This window comes from Panthera onca, chromosome B1 (genome assembly GCF_046562875.1).
Source record: "Panthera onca isolate mPanOnc1 chromosome B1, mPanOnc1 haplotype 2, whole genome shotgun sequence".
NCBI lineage: Eukaryota > Metazoa > Chordata > Mammalia > Carnivora > Felidae > Panthera > Panthera onca.
Genome location: NC_138342.1, coordinates 176,419,801 through 176,444,087, shown reverse-complemented (window position 1 = coordinate 176,444,087; position 24,287 = coordinate 176,419,801). Strand labels below are relative to the sequence as shown.

The 24,287-nt window shown below is 38.3% G+C and overlaps 1 protein-coding gene across 4 annotated transcripts in view; it reads left to right on the top strand.

The window, feature by feature from the left end:
• The first annotated feature begins 8,721 nt into the window (after nucleotides 1–8,721).
• UBXN8 (UBX domain protein 8) overlaps nucleotides 8,722–24,287 on the top strand; it is a 29,520-nt gene continuing 13,954 nt past the window's right edge. For 2 of the 4 annotated variants that reach the window (XM_060653164.3, XM_060653163.3), the window contains exons 1-3: nucleotides 8,729–9,144; nucleotides 16,829–16,951; nucleotides 20,010–20,080. In XM_060653164.3, the coding sequence (XP_060509147.1) occupies nucleotides 9,057–9,144; nucleotides 16,829–16,951; nucleotides 20,010–20,080 (282 nt within the window). In that variant the 5' untranslated portion in view covers nucleotides 8,729–9,056. Of the gene's footprint in view, nucleotides 9,145–16,828; nucleotides 16,952–20,009; nucleotides 20,081–24,287 lie in introns of all 4 variants that reach the window. The other 2 variants (XM_060653165.3, XM_060653166.3) reach the window with 2 other exon arrangements.

The following is a 24,287-nucleotide window of genomic DNA, read 5'->3' as shown; positions in this document are numbered from 1 at the left end:
GAGTCCCTGAAGATTTCTCAGAAGCATCTTTCCCTGGAAATATATGAAATGAACTGGAGATGGTGAAATTGACTGTATCAGGAGGCGAAGGTGGCAGTATTGAGAACAGATAGGAAGAACAGATTGGACAGGCATAAGGAAGTGAAGTTGACAGATTGGGGGGGAGGGTACAATACTCAATGATGACAAGTCTTGAACCAGGAAATATGGGAGGAAAAGGATGCCATAAAACAACATAAAGACGAAGAAAGGAGGTACAGTTTTATGTCCCTGCTAGTTTTAAAGGAGGAAAGAATTTTTGGCCACCTAATTACATAATTCCATGCAATATGTTGAAACTAAAGATTTATAAGGTATTGTTTGGGACTAAAATATTTTCATTTAAGTGTTTTTACCTTTTGCTTCTGACTTCCATGGGAAGGGGAACAGGTAGCCATATCCCAAGCACGAAGAGTTTAGACTGTTTCTAAGTTTTCTCTTCAAATATATGTATATATATCTATATAAATATATAGATATATATATATCAACTAAAGTAAAAATTTAGTTAATGTAGTTAATAAAAGGTAGTTTCAGGATGATAATAGATGCTGAAAATCGGCGTGCCTGGCTGGGTCAGTCAGAAGAGCATGGAACTTTTGATCTTGAGGTCATGAGTTCGAGTCCCATGTTTGGTGTAAAGATTAAACAAACAAAACAACTTTTTAAAAAATGCTGAGAATGAAAATCAACTAAGTTATTCAAGTGTGACAGACTCATGACATCATTATAAACTAGCATGATTGGTGAGAAATAGCAGAGCCCCAATCAATTATTTCATCTGTTAATAATTGCATCATTGGGGGCACCTGGGTGGCTCAGTTGGTTAAGCATCCGAGTTCAGCTCAGGTCATGATCTCACAGCCCGTGAGTTCGAGCCCCGCATCGGGCTCTGTGCTGACAGCTCAGAGCCTGGAGCCTGCTTCAGATTCTGTGTCTCCCTCTCTCTGCCCCTCCCCTGCTCATGCTCTGTCTCTCTCTGTCTCAAAAATAAATAGGAACATTAAAAAAAAATTTTTTTTTTAAATAATTGCATCATTGAATTTTTTTTTTTGAACACTAGACACACTTAGGTGATTTCTACAAAGACACTGTGAAATATTTGTCAAAATAATAAACCAATAATTAATATGCACTAAGCTAAGCACTGTACTTAACAGCTTTAATAAGCACAGTGCTAAGAACTCTATGTTGTCCCCTCCTCATCCCAAGAAATAAATACTATTATTATCTCCATTTTATAGATGAAAAGACTGAGGTTCCAAGAGGATAAATAACTTGTACAAGATCAGCTGGTGAATGGCAGAGCGGGAATTCAAATCATAAAGTCCTAACTTTGAAGTCTGTGGTCTTAACCATTACTGGAAAGAAACCATTATAGATAGTGTCCTGTGGTAAAAATACAAGATCCAAGATGTTTTTAAATGACATTTTGTGTAGGAGAAAATGTCAAATATCATTTTTTATCACTTCTTCATTTTTAAACTATTGAGTATTACATACATAAAACTTACCTACTGTAAGTGTATAATTGAATTTTTAAAATGTTAACTCCAGTATGATTAACACAGTGTTATATTAGTTTCAGGTGTACAATATAGTAATTCAACAATTCTATACGTTGGGGCATGTAATTGGCTCAGTTGGTAGAGCATCTGAGTCTTGATCTCAGGATCGTGTGAGCCCCATGTTGGGTGTGGAGCCTCTAAAAAAAAAAAAAAAAACCACCAAAAAAATAATTCTATACATTACTCAGTGTTCGTCATGATAAAGGTACTCTTTTTTTTTTTTTTTTTTTTAGTTTATTTATTTATTTTGGGCGGCTCAGAGAGAGAGGGAGAGAGAATCCCAAGCAGGCTCCCCGCTGTCAGTGCTGAGCCCAGCAAGTGACTTGATCCCACTACCCTGGAATAATGAATTGAACCAAAATCAAGAGTTGGATGCTCAACCAACTGAGCCACCCAGGTGCCCCATGATAAGTGTACTTTTAAAACTCATCACCTATTTCACCCATTCCCCTGCCCACCTCCCCTCTGGTAACCATAAGTTTCTTCTCTATAGTTAAGAGTCTGGTTTTTTGTCTCTTTTTTCCTTTGTTTTGCTTCTTAAACTCCACATATGACTGAAATCATATGGTATTTGTCTTTCTCTGATTCATTTCACTTAGCATTTTACTCTCCTTTTTAAATGCAGTCTCTTAGGGCACCTGGGTGGCTCAGTCAGTTGAATGTCCAACTCTTGATTTTGGCTCAGGTCATGATCCCAGGGTCTTGGGATCAAGCCCTGCGTCAGGCTCTGTGCTGAGCATGGATTCTGCTTGGGATTCTTTTTCTATCTCTCTCCATCTGTCCCACTCCCTGACTTGCACTCTCTATAAAATAAAAAATAAAATAAATTAAAAAAATAAATGTAGCCTCTTTCTCCCTCTGCATTCTTTCTATAGTGTAATTTGTAGGAAATGTATTCATGACTCATCAGTGACTAATTTACATCACAGCTTTTGTGTTGAGATTACAGATCAAGATGTATTATACTAGAAGGAAGGTGGTAATAGTATTTCTATAAACAGTCTGAGAAGTCTGTACAGGAAATAGTGGTATAGAAGGAAGCTTGCACATACAAGTTGCTCAATGAAATGTATTTCTCATGATGCATGTATAAAGATAATTGCAGTCTTTTATGAGGATAAAAATATGAGGAAATGAACACAACAAACATTACTCAGTAGTGTTTAATATTGAGGCAAGGGATAAACACTGAAGAGACAGAGAACAATAGGTGTAACTGAATGTGAGATTAACAAAAAGAAAATTTTACGATAAGTAGAAGGAATCTTTCCAAAAATAACAAGTCTGCTTGCTATTGGGAAATTGGACACTACCTGAGAAGACACATCTAGGGGAAAATCACACATGCACTCAATAGTTCTTTCACCTTTTGATCTCCATTTGTGTTACCAATGTATTTTGAAAGAAAATGGGGGATAGCATAAAAATCTTTAGAAATAACACTAATATTCCTATTATGAATCTAAATATGTAATTATTTCTATAACGTTACTTTCAAAATGTATTTGCAATAGTAAAGGTAAACAAAATATAAAGAATAATGCAGCGAACATCCACACCTCTCAGCTAAACAAATGAAGTACTACCATAGTAATAGCTCTATATAACTATTCTAGTCACATCATCCTCCCCCTCTCCCTTCTGTGACTCTTGATCATGAGTTCAAGCCCCACGTTTGGTGCAGAGTTTACTTAAAGAGGAAAAAAAAAAAAAAAGGAATAGTATCCAGCAATAAAAAGAAATGAATATTGGGGCACCTGAGTGGTTCAGTTGGTTAAGCACCCAACTCTTGATTTTGGCTCAGGTCATGAGACTGTGGTTCATGGAACTGAGCCCCAGAGTCATGCTTTGTGCTGACAGCACCTGCTTGGGATCCTCTCTCCCTCTCTTTCTGCCCCTCCCCTGCTCACATGCTCACTCGCTCTCTCAAAATAAATTTTAAAAAGCATTTAATAATAATAATAATAATAATAATAATAAAGGAACGAGGGGCACCTGGGTGGCTCTGTTGGTTAAGCATCAACTTAGGCTCAGATCATGATCTTACAGTTTGTGAGTTCAAGCCTCATGTCAGGCTCTGTGTGACAGCTCAGAGCCTGGTGCTTCCTCTCTCTCTCTGTCCCTTCCCTGCTTGTGCTCTCTCAAAAGTAAATACACATTATTTGAGAGAGAGAGAGAGAGAGAGAGAGAGAGAGAATGAGAAAGAGAAGGAGGGAGGGAGGGACAGGCAGAGAGAGACAGAACCTGAAGCAGGCTCCAGGCTCCTAGCTGCCACCACAGAGCCCTATGTGGGCCAAACCCATGAACTGGGAGATCATGACCTGAGCCAAAGTTGGACATTCAGCCGCCTGAGCCACCCAGGTGCCCCTAAATAAATAAACATTTTTTTAAAAAAGGAATGAATATCTATACACATAACAATTTGTGTGGATCTCAAGATTATACTGAGTGAAAACAGCCAATCTCTAAATGTCATACACTATAGGATCCCACTTACGTAATGCTCTTTTTTGTTGTTGTTGTTGTTGTTAAAAGTGGGGGAGTACAAGTGGGAGAGAGGGGCAGAAGAAGAGAGAATCTTAAGCAGGCTCCGTGCTCAGTGCAGAGCCCGACACAGGGCTTGATCCCACAACCCTGGAATCATGACCTGAGGGGAAATCAAGAGTCAGCTGCTCAACCAACTGGACCACCCAGGCATCCCCATAATACCCTTGAAATGACAAAATTAAAAAGCTAGAGATACATTTGATTACCTAGGATTTGGTGGTGTTAAGGGATAGAAAGTGAGGTGATTATGACTATAAAAAGGTAGCACAAGAGATTCCTGTGATGGAACTGTTCTGTATCTTGACTGGTGGTGGTCACATGAATCAATACAAGTGATAATATTGCATAGAACCGAATACACATGCATATACACACACATGATTGTATGTAAAACTTGTAAAATCTGAATAAGATTGGTAGATTGTGCCAATATTGATTTCCTGTTTATGATACTGTGCTATGGTTTATGCATGAATTTATCATTGGGAGAAACTGGGTAAAGAGAAATGTATGTGATCTCTCTATTTCCCATAACTCTATGTGAACCTATAATTATTTTAAAATAAAAAGTTAAAAACAATTTTGCTGTATAAACAAAGCCTAATCCAAACACTAATTCCATTTATAGAAGTCCTAGAAGAGGCAAAACTAATCCATGGTAGAAAAAAAAATGACAGAGCAATGGTTATTTTCTGGGCAAAGTTTTGTCTTGAGAGGGATATGGGTGTATGCTATTAAAAAGACAACAAGCCCCATATTTGACAAGATTTGTCAAATCTTGTGCTAAGCCCCACGTCACCAAACTGAGGCTTAATTACAGTTTTGGCTCTCCCAGAAATGGAATTGCCTGTTCAGCACTACTTCAGTAATCTGCCTGAAACACCCCTAAAGGAAAGTAAGCTTGCAATAACCAACCCCCCCTTTTTTTTTGCCTAAAATAACTTCCTTGTTCACTCTCCCTCTGGCTATAAAAGTCTTTCATTTTCATATAGCAACTCAGAGCTCCTTTGTATCTACTGGATTGGATGCTGCCCAATTCAAATAGATTTTTGCTCAAATAAAACACTTAAAATATTTTATATGCCACAGTTTATCTTTTAACAATGTTTATATTGGAACTCAAGGAATGGTACAGTTGTTTATGTCTTTGTAGTTAATGAACAGCATGCTGAAGTTGTGTATACATATTCATGTATTATAGCTAATAATATGCACACTGAAGTATTTTTGGGGAAGTGTACTAATGTCTGCATCATGCATATCTTTGTAATGCATCAAAAGAGACAGGTTGTGGGGTGCCTGGGTGGCTTGGTCAGTTGAGCGCCCAACTCTTGATTTTGGCTCAGGTCATGATCCCAGGTTCATGGGATCAAGCCCCACATGGGGCTTTGTGTTGAGCATGGAGCCTGTTTGGGATTCTCTCTCTCTCTCTCTCTCTCTCTCTCTCTCTCCCGCGCTATCCCCTCTCCACAGCTTGTGCTGAAAGAGAAAAAGAAAAAGAAAAAAAGAAAGAAAGAAAGAAAGTTGATATTTGATAAAATTAGTTTTATTATTATTATTTATTTTATTATGTGGTAGAGTGGGTATATGGATACTCACTGTAAATTATTTTCAACATTTTTGTCTGAAAACATTTTTTTAAGTTTTATTGAGTAATCTCTCCACCCCAGGTGGGACCTGAACTTATGACCTGAGATCAAGAGCCAGTAACATACTCTTCCATGGGGTGCCTGGGTGGCTCAGTCAGTTAAGCCTACAACTCTTAATTTTGGCTCAAGTCATGATCTCGCAGTTCATGAGTTTGAGCCCTGCATTGGGCTCTGCGTTGAGAGGACAGAGCCTGCTTAGGATTCTCTCTCTCCCTCTTTCTCTGCCCCTCCCCTGCTTGCTTTCTCTCATGTGCTTTCATAAATTAAATATGTATATTTATATAGAAAGAAAAAAAAAGTCACATACTCTTCCAACTGAGCCAGCCAGGTGCCCTGGGCTGAAAAAATTCTTAATAAAAATACTGAAAAAAATTAACTAGTTGATTTTTTTAAAGCTTATTTATTTATTTTGGGAGACATAGAGAGGAGAGAAAGAATCCGAAGCAAGCTCTGTAGAGCACAGCACAGGGCTCGACCCCACAAACTGTGAGATCATGACCTAAGCTGAAATCGAGTGAGTTCGATGCTTAACTGAGCCACCTGCGTACCCCACTAGTTGTTTTTTTTTTTAATGCAAAAATTCCAATTTAGGTCACAAAAGCAGTCTGGATACTTAATATATATAATTCAGGCTACATTATAATACACATTTGTCTCCCTAACCAAATATGATTATATTATCATTTTTAAACGTGTTAAATAACAATTCTACTTTTTTTTTAATACATAAACGGGTTGTATCGCTTGTTATGAAAAATGTGAAATTTGTGTCTTAAGAATGTTAATAATCATTTAATACAAACTATTTAGATTTTAAAATCATTTCCTCTTATACTCAATGATGTTCTTAAGATTTTTTGGTGGGAAATGAAACATCTACAGTAATTTTCATCTCTTAGAACTACATAAATCAACATACTGACTTTACTATTCCAGGAAATTCTTGCCCACAAGTAGGCTGTCAATCAGTACATAACTTGTTAGCTTTAAATTTTCCTGAAAATCCATTTACCTGAACAATAGGTTGCTCATCTGGGCAAAAAGCTTCCTTTAAAGGCACTGACAAGTTGAACTGATCACTCAATTGGCAAATCCCCTTCCTTATTAAAAAAGGGACCTAATCTATCAAGTCCCTCATCTTGCTCAGTCCACCAGTCCTAAACTATTATACCATGCACTATATCCAATCCCAAATGAATCAAAACAGATGAATCAAACAGGCCCACCTTAAACCATTCCAACCAAAACTCCAAAACCTCATAAAATTCACTCTTGACCTCCTCTCTGAGACACTACTAAGATTTTGTCAAAATAGTATTCTCACTTAATGCAGTAAGAAATTTGGTTTTACTCAAACAGGTTATACTAGTCGCCTTTTTCGAGGAGGTAGCTAGCAGTAGACAATCACAGTGAACCTTGTTCATAATCAACAAGGTTTGGGAAATGTGTATGACCCCAAGCAAATCTGGAGTACTTGCAAGCCTCCACTTTATTGTCTTGACAGATGTCTGGAGCCATCAATAGATGAAATTAAGAATATAGAAAGCCAGAGAATGAAAAAAAATAATAAAGGAGGAAATCATACCAAAATGAAGATGGTAAGAGCCGTACAACTTTTTTTCCTGTCTTCCCGAAGACAACAAATGAGAATTTCTGAATGAGTTGATACATTTAATTATTTAATTGGTATTACATGTTATAATTTATATTACTTCACCCCGATTGATTTTGAGATTGTGCCCTCCTAGTTTTCACCTTCACTTTCAGGACAAAATTCTTAGCCTATACACAAAGCAAAGTCCCCTGTGGGCCTAGCTCCAACATACCTACACACCTTTATTCGAGCTTTAAACTGCAATATTGTAAACTCCTAAATACTTCTTCATATTTAAACTATTAAATATTCAAGCTGTAGTTCCCTACATTCAGTTTCCTAAACTTGAAATCCCACTTTCCCTGTGGTCCTCATTCCCCTCTCAAGTTTAAAGCCCTTCCCTCTGGGCCCTCGGGGTAGGGTTCGCAGGAGCGTGTGTATATCCCTATCATAGGGCTCAGGTGCTGTATTCCATTTATCTGTTTACAAGACTAGTTAACTGAGTTGTTGTTGTTGTTGTTTTTATTTTTGAGACAGAGAGAGACAGAGCATGAGCGAGAGAGGGAGACACAGAATCCGAAGCAGGCTCCGGGCTCCGAGCCAACAGCACAGAGCCCAACACGAGGCTCGAACTTGCCAACCGCGAGATCATGACCTGAGCCAAAGTTGGACGCTCAACCGACTGAGCCACCCAGGCGCCCCTAGTTAACTGGGTTTCTTGAGGACAAATTCGGTAATTTACATATATTTGAATCTCCCAGAGTTCTACAGCACCAGGCGAATCGTGGGGTTCAATAAACGTCAGTTGGACTCAGTGGAAGGGTGAGGTGGCAGGATTGACGGATGGGTCAGAAAACGAAATTTCAAGCATTAAATTGTGTAAATTGTGAGGACCACCACAGCTTAACTGAGTTGTAGTTTGGCAGAAGCGCCACGGAGGTAAGTCATGGGATGGCAATGAGGTCATAGAACTGTGAGGCCAAATTTAGTCATTAACAATAACACCTATTGGCAAAACTGAGACGCAGAGCAAGGGGTAGCGGGACTCCAAGGGTCTCCAGGATCTTGAATTAGGTGCCAGGCCCCACTTTACAAGCATCTTCCCACAGTAATAAGAGGCCGCAGATGAGGCCGGGAACCGTTAGGATGATAAGGAAGGTGCTTCAGCGGAGGAGTGCTTAGTAGCTCCGACCCAAAGCCCGCAGTCGCCTCTTAGGACACAAGGCCGAGGCGCGGGGCTGCCTTCTCACAGCGTCAACAGCACGTACACTTTTCTCTTCCGGTACATTTTACTCTTGAGTTCTTTTTCACAGCTTCCACAGAGTCCAAAAGGGCGAGCGCTACGGGCCTTGACTCTGGGGAGCTGCCGCGCTAGCGCCCAAGCTTCGCTTTCACAAGATTGGGCTAGGCGGGCTGCCAGAATGCTTATCTCTCCGGGACACCATGTGACGTGGGGGGAATGACTTGCATTTCTAATAACATAAGGCTACAGACTATGAGTTCAAAACAGGGGCTTATCTCAGTCGAACCAACCGCCGGGCTTCAGGGTCTAGCTCTCCCCGAAAACCCCTCCCATAGCAAGGGCTCCACATCACCTTCCAACAGAAGGAGCAACCGGAAGGGGAGGGCCTCCCGCCCGGACGCGGGGCTCCCGCTATCATGGCTTCTCGTGGGGTCGTTGGCATTTTCCTCTTCTCTGCTCTCCCCCTCTTGTGTCTAGAGCTCCGGCGTGGGATCCCGGATCTAGGTAACTGTTGACTTTTTCCTTCTGACGCTCGCATCCGCGTAACTATCCATGAATGTTGCGTAAGGTTCCAGTCTCATGGCCACGTCGCCTCCGTGCGGCTTAGACTACGACTCCCAGGCTGCATAGCGCCTTCCTCTCTTCCGGCGCCGGGGCCTCACTTCAGGGAGCAAGACCCTCAGGGCTTTGAGGAGGCTGACTTCTCTTCGCAGAGAAAGTGTCTTTCCAGTTTTGTGTGCAAGGAGACAGAGGCTGGCAGAAAGCACAGGAACATATGTAGACACTACTTTCATATTGTTTTGAACGCTCACAAGGAAACAGGTGACGTGATGTAGGCCTTCTGAGGAATTTAAGCAGAGATTTAAATTATACGAAGCCTGGGTCAAAAACATTCTAGACCAAAGGAATTGACAAATTGGAGAAAAAGGATGAAGACCACTGTGGATGGATCAGGAAGACTAAAGGGGAGAGTGGATCGAGTTAATAACATTCACTGACCACCTCTTATAAACCTAACTCTAAGTGCTGTTTATTCATTATTTCTTCCAGTCTGTATTATAACCATGGTGTGGGTGGGGTATAATCCCCATTTTACACTTGAGGAAACTGAGATTTAGGGAGGGTTATTGGAGGGGCGCCTGGCTGGCTCAGTCAGTAGAGCATGTGACTCATGATCTTGGGATGGTGAGTTCAAGCCCCACTTTGGCCCTAGGGATTACTGGATAGATGGATGGATGATGGAGGCAGATATAGATAGATAGTCGCTGGATTCTGTGGAGGATGTTTTGGAGGGAGGCTGTAGTGGAAGCAGTGGAGCAAGTGAGGCTCTAGAAGTAGACAAGTAGTGATGATGGCCTGGACTAGGATGATAACAGCGATGGAGTGTGCACAGATTTGGGATATTTACAAAGTAGAATCCACAGGATTTGTGGATAGATTAATGTTTGGGTGAGGGAAAGGAGGGATTCAAGGATAACTCCTTCAAGTGAAGTTGAACAATCCTAAGTACTTGGTAGTGCCTGGGATAAAAGGGAAACTGAGAGGAAAATGGTGGGCCTGTGGAGAATCAGTCCTTTTTTGGAAATATTAGTCATGGGTTTACATGCATGTATCCCTTATACTCATTTCTAAAGTTTGAGATCCTGATGAAACTTAGCTTTGTATATTTCCTCTCTCCCCACTCAGGTACTTGGAAATGTTGCTTGAAATAACTTAAAATGCTTTTTTAAAAAATCTTCAAAGTCCTTTTAGAAGCCTCCTACTCACTCAGTCTATATAGGAATCTAACAAGACCTTTATCCAAATGATATACAGAAATGTTAAATTCACGCTTATCTAGTCCAGAATTTACATGCTCCCCCTCTTGTCTTTTCAGCATCCACCTCTGTTCTGTTAATTTAGAATCTCTTCTACTTTGCACTAACGTTTAAGTCACTGATCAATGAGAAGGTAGTTATGGAAGGTTGCAGAAGGAAATCTCACATAATCAGCTTTGACAACAGGAAAATATGCTTTTTGAAGGCAGAGACCACATCTAATCTGTTTTTGTGTTCCCATCAAATATCACAATGCCTATTTTATTTATTTTTTAATTTTTTTTCTTTTTTAAAATAGGCTCCATGCCCAATTGGGGGCTTAAAGTCATGATTCCAAGATCAAGAGTCTCATGCTCTACCGATTGAGCCAGCCAGGTGCCCCGACAATGTCTAATTTAATAAAGCAGGCCAAAAATTCTAGAAAATGCAACTGGACTCCTGGTAGCATCTCCATCTAGTTCCTGATTTTTTTTTACTTAATTCCTTTCTCCTAGAAACCTCTCAGTTGTGAACTGATGGTTGTTTACTTTGGTTTCTTTCTTTTTTTTTTTTAAGATTTTATTATTATCTTTTTTTAAGTTCATTTTATTTATTTTGGGAGGGACGGAGAGAGTATGAGTGGATGAGGGGCAGAGAGAACGGGAGAGAGGGAATCCCAAACAGGCTCTGTGCTGTCAGCGCAGGGCCTGACAAAGGGCCTGATCCCACGAACCAAGAGATCATGACCTGTGCCCAGATTGAGCTGGACCACTGACTCAACCACCTAGGCACCACTATTACTATTATTTTTTAAGAAATCTCTACACCCAATGTGGGGCTCAAACTTAGAACCCTGAGATTAAGAGTCTCATGCTCTATCAGCTGAACCAGCCAGGTACCCCTGCTTTGCTTTCTTGATATTTGTTTTCCAGATATCCAGTAACAGTATATACTTATAGATACTTTTAGCTGGGGCTGCTAATTGGAAAACTAGAATTCCTAGACCCATTCATTCAACTGGGCTGTATTTTTGGACAAACATTGAAAAATGGTTCCTATCTTTTTTCTACTGTGTAAAAGCCTTCATTGTCAGTACATTTTTACTTGTAGTTAAAGCTAAATATTTTATTTAAAAAAATTTTTTTTAATGTTTTTTTATTTTTGAGAAACAGAGAGAGAAAGAGAGACAGACAGAGTACGAGCAGGGGAGGGGCAGAGAGAGAGGGAGATACAGAATCCAAAGCAAGCTCCAGGCTCTGAGCTATCAGCGCAGAGCCCGTCTCGGGGCTCTAACTCCCAGACCACGAGATCCTGACTGGAGCCGAAGCCGGCTGCTTAACCAACTGAGCCAGCCAGGCACATCAAGCTAAGTATTTTAATGCTGCTTCCTCACATTTGTTACTCTTTGAAGTGTCTTGCACATGGGCTCTTGAGAATATGGACCAAAAAAACCCCCAAAAAGCCAATTTGATAAAAAAAGTTTTACTTGAAAGATGTAAACAAACATAAGTCTAGTTCTTTTATATTCCCATATGATGTTTGCAAATTGCTTGCTTGTTAGAACAAAAAGCAGTATCGTGGAACATAAATCCCATAACTCAGTGGTTTCTCTAAATACCAATACTCTAGGTATTAAATTACTTTTGTAATAGCCAAAATACCCTAGATTTAATTAGATGTTGTCTTGAACAACTCTTGAATCAACAGCTAATGCTGGCAAAAAGTTGGAGGACTGTGAGGCAAAACAAAAGAAGTATTTAAACAGCTTTAAGTTGCTTTATTTTTAAAGGATAAAATATATATTGAGGCTTTTTTTTTTAAGGTTATTTTTTTATTTTGAGAGAGAGGGCACACCAGCGGGTAGGGGCAGAGACAGAAGGAGAGAGGATCTGAAGAAGGCTCCCCACTGTTGTTTAGAGCCTGGTGCAGGCTCACGAACCATGAGATCATGACCTGAGCTGAAACCAAGAGTTAGATGCTTAACTAACTGAGCCACCCAGTCACCTCTATATATGGGTTTTCAGTTAAAATAAAATATTTATCACAAGTGTAGAAAACTATACTTGAATAAAAATAAATATTTAAGTGTGTATATATAAATCATTTTTTAATCTTTAATTGACTACCAGCCCTGATCACATAGGTAAGATGGTTCTTCTGTACCTCTGTCTGGTGACTTTTGAGAACCAAAAAACTAAAAACTCCTGGAGGGTAGAAACCATTTCTAACCCAACTTTATACCTGCTCCTTCACCATTTAGCAATGGTGTGTTACACCATAAGTACTTACCATAAGTAAGTACTTACTACATTTTTTCTCATTTAATTTTCATCTTTGTTTTTAAAAGAAGACCAAATACTGAAGTTTTACTTTTTTCTAGGTGTTTATATAATGATTTTATTTTCAAATAACCGAATAAATATTGAGGAATAGAGAGGTACAGAGTTGCATAATTGAACTGTGAGAAATATGAATTTGGTGTTTTTGAATGACTGTTTTTAAGTAGAACTACAATTTGAGAGGTGCCTGGCTGGCTCAGTTGGTAGATCGTGTGACTCTTGATCTCAGGATTGTGAGTTCAAGTCCCATGTTGGGTATAGAAACTACTTTAAAAAATAAAAATAAATCTTTAAGTGAATGAATGAACAAACTAGAATTTGACAAGATGCTAATGTCACAATTTAATTCCCAGTGGGACAATTTTACCTACCTCTCTGGACAGAGGGAAACCAGAATTTATGCATTATTGATAGTCATAATGTTTATAAGTATAGTCAGTCACATGAATTATACCTATATTCATAAGACCGAAGATGTTCTAAAATTGTTTTTTGAAAACTTGTTCTGGTAATAATCAACCATGATGAATTTTAGCTCACAGAGGAGAGTATGCGAAAAAAATCATAAGACAGTTGCTTAACTTTTACTATTCTTTATTACTACAAATAATCTTCTTAATGCCTTACTATTTGTTATTAGTATCAAGGAAAGTAAGGGGGATTCTACCAAACATTTAAAGAAGAGTTAACACCTATTCTTTTGAAGCTGTTCTAAAAAGCAGAAATGGAAGGAAAGCTTCCAAACTCATTCAGTGAGGCCAACACTAGCTTGATTCCAAAACCAGACAAAGACCTCACTAAAAAGGAGAACTATAGACCAATTCCCTTGATGAACACGGATGCAAAAATTCTCAACAAGATACTAGCCAACCAGATCCAACAATACATTAAAAGAATTATTCACCACGATCAAGTGGGATTTATACCTGGGATGCAAGGCTGATTCAATATTCACAAATCAATGTGATACATCACATTAGTAATTTTTTTTAAATCTTTATTTATTTTTGGGAGAGAGACAGAGTGTGAGTGGGGGAGGAGCGGAGAGAGAGGGAGACACAGAATCTGAAGCAGGCTCCAGGCTCTGAGCTGTCAGCACAGAGCCCAATGCAGGGTTCAAACTCACGAACCGTGAGATCATGACCTGAGCTGAAGTCGGATGCTTACTGACTGAGCCACCCAGGCATCCTGATACATCACATTAATAAAAGAAAGAGTAAAAACCACATGATCCTCTCAATAGATGCAGAGAAAGTATTTGACAAAATACAGCATCCTTTCTTGATAAAAACCCTCAAGAAAGTAGGGATAGAAGGATCATACCTCAAGATCATAAAGCCATATATGAAAGACCCACCGCTAATATCATCCTCAATGGGGAAAAACACATCTTTCCCCCTAAAGTCAGGAACACAAGAATGTCCATTCTCACCACTGTTATTCAAAATAGTGTTGAAAGTCCTAGCATCAGCAGTCAGACAACACAAAGAAATAAAAGGCATCCAAATAGACAAGAAGGAAGTCAAACTTTCACTCTTCACAGATGACGATATTCTATGTGGAAAACCCAAAAGATTCCACTAAAAAACTGCTAAAACTTATCTATGAATTCAGCAAAGTCTCAGGATATAAGATCAATACACAGAAATCAGTTGCATTTCTCTACAACAATAATGAAGCAGCAGAAAGAGAAATCAAGGTACCGATCCCATTTTCAGTTACATCAAAAATCATGAGATACCTAGGAATAAACCTAACCAAAGAAGTGAAAAATCTGTACACTGAAAACTATTAGAAAGCTTATGAAAGAAATTGAAGAAGACACAAAAAAATGGAAAAACATTCCATGCTCATGGATTGGAAGAATATTGTTAAAATGTCGATACTACCCAAAGCAATCTACATATTCAATGCAATCCCTATCAAAATAACACCAACATTCTTCACAGAGGTAGTACAAACAATCCTAAAATTTGTATGGAAGTAGAAAAGACCCCAAATAGCCAAAGCAATCCTAAAAAAGAAAACCAAGGCTGGAGGCATCACAATTCCAGACTTCAAGATGTATTACAAAGTTGTAATTATCAAGACAGTATGGTACTGGCACAAAACAGACACATGGATCAATGGAACAGAATAGAGAATCCAGAAATGGACCCACAAACATACGGCCAACTGATGTTTGACAAAGCAGGAAAGAATATCCAATGGAATAAAGACAGTCTTTTTAGCAAATGGTGTTGGAAAAACTGGACAGCAACATGTAAATGAATGAACCTGGATCACATTCTTTTTTTTTTTTTTTAATTTTTTTTTCAACGTTTTTTATTTATTTTTGGGACAGAGAGAGACAGAGCATGAACGGGGGAGGGGCAGAGAGAGAGGGAGACACAGAATCGGAAACAGGCTCCAGGCTCCGAGCCATCAGCCCAGAGCCTGACGCGGGGCTCGAACTCACAGACCGCGAGATCGTGACCTGGCTGAAGTCGGACGCTTAACCGACTGCGCCACCCAGGCGCCCCATGGATCACATTCTTATACCATACACTAAAATAAACTCAAAATGGATGAAAGACCTAAATGTAAGACAGGAAGCCATCAAAATCTTAGAGGAGAAAGCAGGCAAAAACCTCTTTTATCTTGGCCACAGCAATTTCTTACTTAACATGTATCCAGAGGCAAAGGAAACAAAAGCAAAAATGAACTATTGGGACCTCATCAAAATAAAAACTTTCTGCACAGTGAAGGAAACAATCAGCAAAACTAAAAGGCAACTGACAGAATGGGAGAACGTATTTGCAAATGACATATCAGATAAAGGGTTAGTATCTAAAAATCTATGAAGAACTTATCAAACTCAACACCCAAAAAACATGATCCAGTGAAGAAATGGGCAAAAGACACTTTTGCATGAATAGACACTTTTGCAAAGAAGATATCCAGATGGCTAACAGACACATGAAAAAATGCTCAGCATCACTCATCATCAGGGAAATACAAATGAAAACCACAATGAGATACCACCTCACACCTTTAAGAATGGCTAACATTAACAACTCAGGCAATGACAGATGTTGACAAGGATGAGGAGAAAGAGGAACCCTTTTGCGTTGCTGGTGGGAATACAAACTGGTGCAGCCACTCTGGAAAACTGTATGGAGGTTCCTCAAAAAATCAAAACTAGAACTACCCTATGACCCAGCAAGTGCACTACAGATGTCCTGTTTCAAAGGGGCACATGCACCCCAATGTTTATAGCAGTGCTATTGAGAGTAGCCAAAGTTCATTGACTGATGAATGGATAAAGAGGATGTGGTATACAATGAAATATTACTCGGCAGTCAAAAATAATGAAGTCTTGCTATTTGCAACAATGTGGATGGAACTAGAGTGTATTATGCTAAGTGAAATTAGAGAAAGACAAATATCATACATATGACTTCCCTCGTGGCATTTAAGATACAAAATAGATGAATATAAGGGAAGCAAAAATAATATGAAAACGGAGAGGGACAAAACAGACTTTTTTTTTTTAAGTTTATTTATTTTGAGAGAGAGAGAATGCAAACAGGGGAGGGGGAGAGAGAGAGCGAGAGCGAGAGAATCCAAAGGAGGGCACAGAGCCCAATGCAGGTCTTAAACTCATGAACCGTGAGATCATGACCTGAGCTGAAACCAATAGTTTGACGCTTAATTGACTGAGCTACCTAGGTGCCCCAAAACATAAGAGACTCTTAAATACAGAGAACAAACTGAGGGTTGCTGGAGGGGTTTTGGGTGGGGGGGATGGGCTAAATGGGCAAGGGTCATTAAGGAGGACACTTGTTGAGATGAGCACTGGGTGTTATATGTAGGGGATGAATCACTGGGATTCTACTCCTGAAATCACAATTGCACTGTATGCTAACTAACTTGGATATAAATTTTAAAAAATAATATAAATTTAATTTAAAATTTTAATTTTAATATAAATTAATATAAATTAAAATTTTTAAAAAGGAAAATATTTTGAATTTTAATTATTATTATTCTTTTTTTTCTTACTTTTTTAAGGAGTTAAAGATCTAATTTTGCTGTGTGGCCGGATTTTCTTACTACTTGCTCTTCTTACTTTAATTATTTCTGTGACTACCTCATGGCTTAATTCATTTAAATCTTCCCAAGTATATCTGAAAGGTAAGTTTATTGTTTATGCTACCCTTTTATAATTTTCTACTCTTTATTTATTATTTATTCTAGGATTTTGCATAATTAGAACCATTTACTGTTAATTTGTGACATATAATTTCAGCTGATCATTACTTTAGTCTTGATTTTTAACGGACTATAAATCCCAACATTTTTATGGGAAATTGTACATTATCCTTGTATACACATTTGAAATGATAGCATTTCTATATTGATACATTGCAAATTCTCTGATTTTAAATTGTGCAGTTTCATTGTTCTTTGAGGTTTATGTTTTCAGTTTATAAACTATTCAACAAATGGTCATGTTTTCTACCGTTAATCTGTAGAGGCTTTTCAACCTAATTTATTTTTCCTTTCACTTTGGCAGTTTTTGTTTACACACTTACCTGTAGAGTTAAGTGCTTACTCTTAATTTTAGGAAACCATGCTTGTTCTTATTTTATGTTTGATAAGCAAAAAATTTTACTGTAATTTTGGTAAGTAAAAATTTGTCAAAGCCTTTGACAATGTTAAAAGTGTTAGAAGCCTTTTAAAACAATATTGTAGTTCACTTCAGAAAAGATGAATCCTAAAACTAAAGCCTGAATTTTTACATCCTTTTACAAAGAAGCTTGCCAATAGTGATTTTGGTACATTGTGTTTCATTTTGCTACTTATTTAAATGTAAATAAATGACAGGAAAATAAGCAGTGCTTAATTTATAGCCTTTCCAAATTAACCATGAATATAACCATAATCCTAAAAGGTTATACTGTTCAACCCAAACATAAAAGACAATCTAGATGTTTTAGGGTCTCTCAATCATAGATTTTTGAAATTCTTTTCTTCTTTTGGTAAATTATTTGATGTCTTATACTTCAAATTATCCATTGGAAAATTAAATAAGAGCATTGTAACTTCTCTTGGAAATTTTGTGTTAAGTGCATTTGACATCAGGAGGATATTTGCTGCAGGCATTAAATGGTCAAATATTCTATATTTTATAAATAAGGGAAACGTGTATTTGACATAGTTTTTGTAGTTTAAATTGTACCTTTTTATTGTTGGAGTGTACATCATTCTGGTGCATTTACGGATTAATGATTTTGAGACATAGTCATCACTGAAGGCTAAAACTATTTAAGAAGTAATTAAGACTATATAAAGTGCTTAATTATTGTCAGATTTCCTTTAAATGAGTAAAAAATCCGCATATTTATACACTTTGTATCTTCCCTAGTGTCATCAGATATTGAGATACAAGACTTCAGATTCATCCAAAACTTTAATCCTCCGTGTTTTGTAAAGATTTGCATGATGAAGTGTATCACAGGTTCAGAAGCAGTCAGTTCTCAGTGGCTTTAAGGATTAAAGACTTTTGGGGAACCTATTTGGCTCAGTCAGTAGAGCATGTGACTCTTGATCTCAGGGTCATGAGTTCAAGTCCCATGCTGGGTGTGGAGCCTACTTAAAAAGAAAAAAGGGATTAAAGCCCCTTAATCACCTGCTGTTGATTTATTTAGAAACTATATTCTTTGATTCAGAGTCAGAAGGGGGAGTCTTAAGATCACTAAGTCTAACTCATCACATAGCATGTTAGTGGCCAGACTAGACCTTCTGCTTTCCTATGTGCTTTGCTGCCCTAATCTTTCCTTAATAAACTTGAGGATATATTTATTGCCAGGAGAGAAAGTTGTTGACAGAAAGGAACACTCCTATTTAAGGAGCCAGGCAGGTTAAAGGATGTATTTTCCAAAAAGATGTCTAATTCCTCAAGGGAATACAGTTAAATGAAATTAATTCAAATGAAACTTAGTGTACCTAGAATAAAAAAGGTTATATAACAGCAAAAATTCTTTCTCTTGCCATTCAGTGGCTAATAACCTAATATTGGTTCAGTCATGGGAGTTTCCAAGCAAACTCCACTTTTGGGATCTAGGCATGTTGCTTATATGTGTGTATGAATTTTTTTTAAAGCTTTTTTTTTTTTTTTTTTTTTTTTTTGAGAGAGAGAGAGAGTGGGGGAGACGTAGAGAGAGAGGGAGAGAAGGAATCCCAAGTAGGCTCCACACCATCAGTGCAAAGCCTGACTTGGGGCTCAAATCCACGAACTGTGGGATCACCTGAGCCGAAACCAAGAGTCAGAGGCTCAACCCACTGAGCCACCCAAGTGCCCCGTATGTTTTGTTTTTTTTTTTTAAAGTAGGCTCCGTGCCCCAGTGTGGGGCTTGAACTAATGACCCTGGGATGAAGTCAGATGCTCTACCCACTGAGCCAGCCAGGTGCCCCTTTATTTATTTTTAAAAGACTTTATTTTTAAGTAATCTGTATACCTAATGTGGGGTTCAAACTCACAACCCCGAGATCAAGAGTCACACATGGGGCGCCTGGGTGGCCCAGTTGGTTTAGCATCCAATTTCAGCTCAGGTCATGATCTCGCAGTTTGTGAGTTCGAGCCCCACATCGGGCTCTGCTGAGAGCTCAGAGCCTGGAGCCTGCTTCAGATTCTGTGTCTCCCTCCCTCTCTGCCCCTCCCCTGCTCACACTCTTGTCTCTCTTTCATTCAAAAATAACTAAACATTTAAAAAAAAAAAAACAAAAAAGAGTTGCACACTCCACTAACTGAGTTAACCAGGCGCCCAGGTATGATGCTTTTACTGTCATGTCAAGGGTGACCAAATGGCACACATGCCTACAGGGCAGCATTCTCCACTTCATGTGCAGAAATGGGCTTTCATGCCATGTCTCGGAGCTGCTGAAGCCCTAGCATGAAAAATCCAATATAATCATTCTTGAAGACTCCTCACCAAAACTATGACATATGATATTAATGAATGTTAGAGAATTTTTGTTTCAGAACAGACCGTTTCTTACAGATTTTACTTGTGGATTTCTTTGTTTGAACTGTCTGCATGTACCTCATTTTCATCGTTTGAAAAACATAGTCTGTTTTTTGAAGCCTCGTCTCTCCCAAAATATTATCTACAGACTACTTTCAGAAAAAAGAGCATTCAACTTACGATATTTGGGAATTAAAAAGCATTTTTATGTTTTGATGTCTTAGAAGAAGAAGAGAAGAATGAAAAAAGGCAAAAACTTGTCAGGAAAAAACAACAAGAGGCACAGGGTGAAAAGGTAAAGCATAATTTTTAGAGAGTATATATAAAGAGAATACAGAACATCTTGGGGCATTTAAAATCGAGGTCTGTTGCTTTCTGCATTTGTGCTTGGACTTTTTTTTTTAAGTTTATTTATTTTGAAAGAGAGAGAGAACATGCTCACATGTGAGAGTGGGGGGCAGGGTGCAGAGAGAGAGGAGAGAGGTAATCCCAAACAGGTTCTGTGTTCTCAGTGCAGAGCCTGACTGGGGGTCAAACTCACGAACTGTAAGATCATGACTTCAGCTGAAACCAAGAATCAGACACTTAACTGACTAAGCCACCCAGGTGCCCCATGAGCTCAGATTTTTTAATTATTGAGGTCAAATTCACATGACTTAAAATTAACCAATTTAAAAAAATTAACCAATTTAAAATGTACAATTCAGTGGCATTTAGAACATTCGCAGTGTTATGCAATCACTACCTCTCTCTAGTGAGTGCCCAATGTGGGGCTTGAACCCATGACCCTGGGATGACCAAAACATTTTCTTTACCCCAAAACCTCTCTTTAGTGAGTGCCCAATGTGGGGCTTGAACTCATGACCCTGAAATGACCAAAACATTTTCTTTACCCCAAAACAAGACCCCGTACCTATTAAATAGTCACTTCTCCATTCCCACTCCTGTCCTTTGGCAACTATGTCTGCTTTCTGTTTATATGGATTTATGTATTCTGGATATTTCATTTGAGTGGAATCACATAATATGTGACCTTTTGTGTTTGCCTTCTTTCACTTAGAATAATGTTTTCTGGGGTTCATCCATATACATGTATCAGTACCTCATTCCTTTTTTGCGGGTAAATAATACTGCATTGTATGGATGTATCAAAACTTGTTTATCAGGGGCGCCTGGGTGGCTCAGTCGGTTAAGCGGCCGACTTCGGCTCAGGTCATGATCTCGTGGTCCGTGAGCTCGAGCCCCACGTTGGGCTCTGTGCTGACAGCTCAGAGCCTGGAGCCTGTTTCGGATTCTGTATCTCCCTCTCTCTGACCCTCCCCCGTTCATGCTCTGTCTCTCTCTGTCTCAAAAATAAATAAACGTTAAAAAAAAAACTTGTTTATCAGTTCATTTGCTGATGCACATTTAGGTTGTTTCCACCTTTGGGCTGTTGTGAATAGTGCTGCTATGAATATTTGGACACAATTCTTTGAGTACCTGTTTTCAGTTCTTTTGGGTATATATATATATATAGGAGTGGAATTGCTGGGTCATCTGGTAATTCTGTGTTTACCTTTTTGAGGAACCACCAAACTGTTCTCTACACCAGCTATTCCATTTTATATTCTCACCAATTTCTGAGGGTCCCAATTTCTCCATTTCCTCACGGACATATATTTTCCCACCCCCACCTCCTTTTAAATATTCATTGTAGTGGTGCCTGGGTGGCTCAGTTGGTTAGGTGTCTGACTCTTGATTTTGGCTCAGATCTTGAGGTTTGTGAGTTCAAGCCCTGTGTCCCTGCCTGGGATTTTTCTCTCTCTGCCTCTTTCTCTGCCCCTTCCATGCACTCTCTCTCTCAAAATAAACAATAAATTCTCATTGTGATGAGCATGAAGTGGTATCACATTGTGGTTTTGATTTGCATTTCCCTAATGACTAATAATGTTGAACGTCTTTTCATATGCTTGCTGGAGAATGTCTGTTCTTATGTCTTCTCTGCAGAAATGTCTGTTCAAGTTCTTTGCCCATTTTTGGGTTGTGTTGTCTTTTTTTTTTTTTTAAATGAGAGTTCTTTATGTATTCTGGATACTAGACTCTTATCAGATACATAATTTCCAAGTATTTTCTCCAATTGTGTGGGTTCTCTTCATTATTTTGATATTATCCATTGATGCACAAAAGTTTTGATGAAATCCAGTTATTTTTGTTGCTCATGCTTTTGGTGTCCATTGCCAAATCCATTGTCCCTCTAAGAATCCATTGCCAAATTGAAAGCCATGATGATTTACCCCTATATATTTTCTTTCAAGAGTTGTATAGTTGTAAAAAGAAAAAAAAAAGAGTTGTATAGTTGTAGCTTTTATATTTAGGTTACTAATCCACTTTGAGTATATAGTGTGTATATATTTTTGTATATAGTGTGAGGTGGGGATTCAGTTTCTTTTTTAATATTGTTTTGGCTATTTGGGGCTCTTTACACTTTCAAATAAATTTGAGTTGGCTTTTCCATTTCTGTAAAAAAGGCCTTTGTGATTTTTGAGAAGGATTACATCAAAATCCATAGATTGCTTTGGGTAGTTTTGACATTTTATATTAAGTCTTCCTTGCTTTGCCTCGTATTGACATCTTAATGATATTAAAACTTTCAACCATAAGCCTGTAATGTCTTTCCACTTATTTATATCTTTAATTTCTTCCAACAATATTTTATAGGTTTCAGTGTACATAGTTACCCTTTTGGCTAAATTTATTTCTACGTATTTTATTTTGGATGCTGTTTTAAATGTAATTGTGGTTTTAATTTCCTTTTTTTACTTTTCATTGCTAGTGTATAGAAATACAAATGGTTTTTCTGTGTTGATCTTGTACCCTGCACTTTGTTTATTATTTATTAGCTCTAATGATTGCTGTGCATGGATTCTTTGGATTTTCTATTAAGGCAAACCTTATTTTATTGTACTTCATTTTATTGTGCTTTGCAGATACAGGTTTTTGTTTTTGTTTTTGTTTTTGTTTTTACATATTGAATGTTTATGGCAACCCTACATTGAGCAAGTCAATTGGTGCCATTTTTTTCTAACAGCATTTGCTCACTTCGTGTCTCTGTGTTATATTTTGGTAATTGTCGTAATATTTCAAATGTTTTATTATTATGTTTTTTATGGTAATCTGTGATCAGTGATTGCAACTCAATGAAAGCTCAGATAATGGTTAGCATTTTTTAACAAGAAAGTATTTTTTAATTAAGGCATGTACTTTTTTGTAGACCTAATGCTATTGCACACTTAGTAGACTACAGTATAGTATAAACATAACTTTTTTTAAGTTTATTTATTTTGAGAGAGAAAGCACAAGTGGGGGAGGAGCAGAGACAAGGAAAGAGAGAGAACCAGCAGGGGAGGGGCAGAGAGAGAGGGGAAGAGAGAGAATCCCAAGCAGGCTCTACACTGTTAGCACAGAGCCTGATTTGGGGCTCAAACCCACAAACCATGAGATCGTGACCTGAGCCGAAACCAAGAGTCGGACACTTAACTGACTGAGCCACCCAGGCATCCCTAAACATAACTTTTATATGCACTGGGAAACCAGAAAATTAATTTGACTTGCTTTATTGTGATATTTACTTTATTGCAAACTGACCTTCAATATCTCTAATATATGCCTATATAAGATCATGTCATCTGAGAATAGTGATAGTTTTACTTCCTCCTTTCCAAAACGGTGTTTGTTTATTTTTCTTGCCTATTGCTCTAGCTAAAATTTCTAAATGGTGTTGAATAGTAGTGGTGAAAGCCAGCATCCTTGTGTTGTTCCTGGTCTTAGAAAGCTTTTAGTCTTTCACCACTGAATGTGATGTTAGCTATGGGTTTTTTCTAGCTACTCGTTATGTTGAGCAAGTTCCTTCCTATTCCTAGTTTCTGAGTGTTTTTATCATAAAGAGTGTTGAGTTTTGTCAAATGTTTTTTCCTTATCAATTGAGATGATCATGTATTTTTTCCCCTTTGTTTTATTGATATGTATTACACTAATTGATTTTCTTATGTTGAAACGTCTTGCATTCTTGGGATGAATCACACATAGCTGGTATATAATCCTTTCAGTATGTTTTTGGATTCAGTTTGCTAGAATTTTGTTGAGGATTTTTGCATCTACATAAGAGATACTGGTTTGTACTAGTCTTGTAGTGTCTTTGCCTGGCTTTGGTATCAGGATGATGTTGACCTCATGTAATTAATTAGGAACTGTTCTTACTTTTATTTTTTGGAGTGTCAACAAGACAGTGTTAACTCTTCTTTAAAGGTTTGATAGAAGAGCACCTGGGTAGCCCGGTTGGTTGAGCATCCCACTTCTGCTCAGGCCATGATCTTGAAGTTCGTGGGTTCTGGCCTTGAGTGAGCTGACAGCTCAGAGCCTGGCACCTGCTTCAGATTCTGTGTCTCTCCCTCTCTCTGCCCCTCCTCCACTTGTGTACACACACATGCACACGCTCTCTCTCTCTCTCAAAAATAGATAAACAT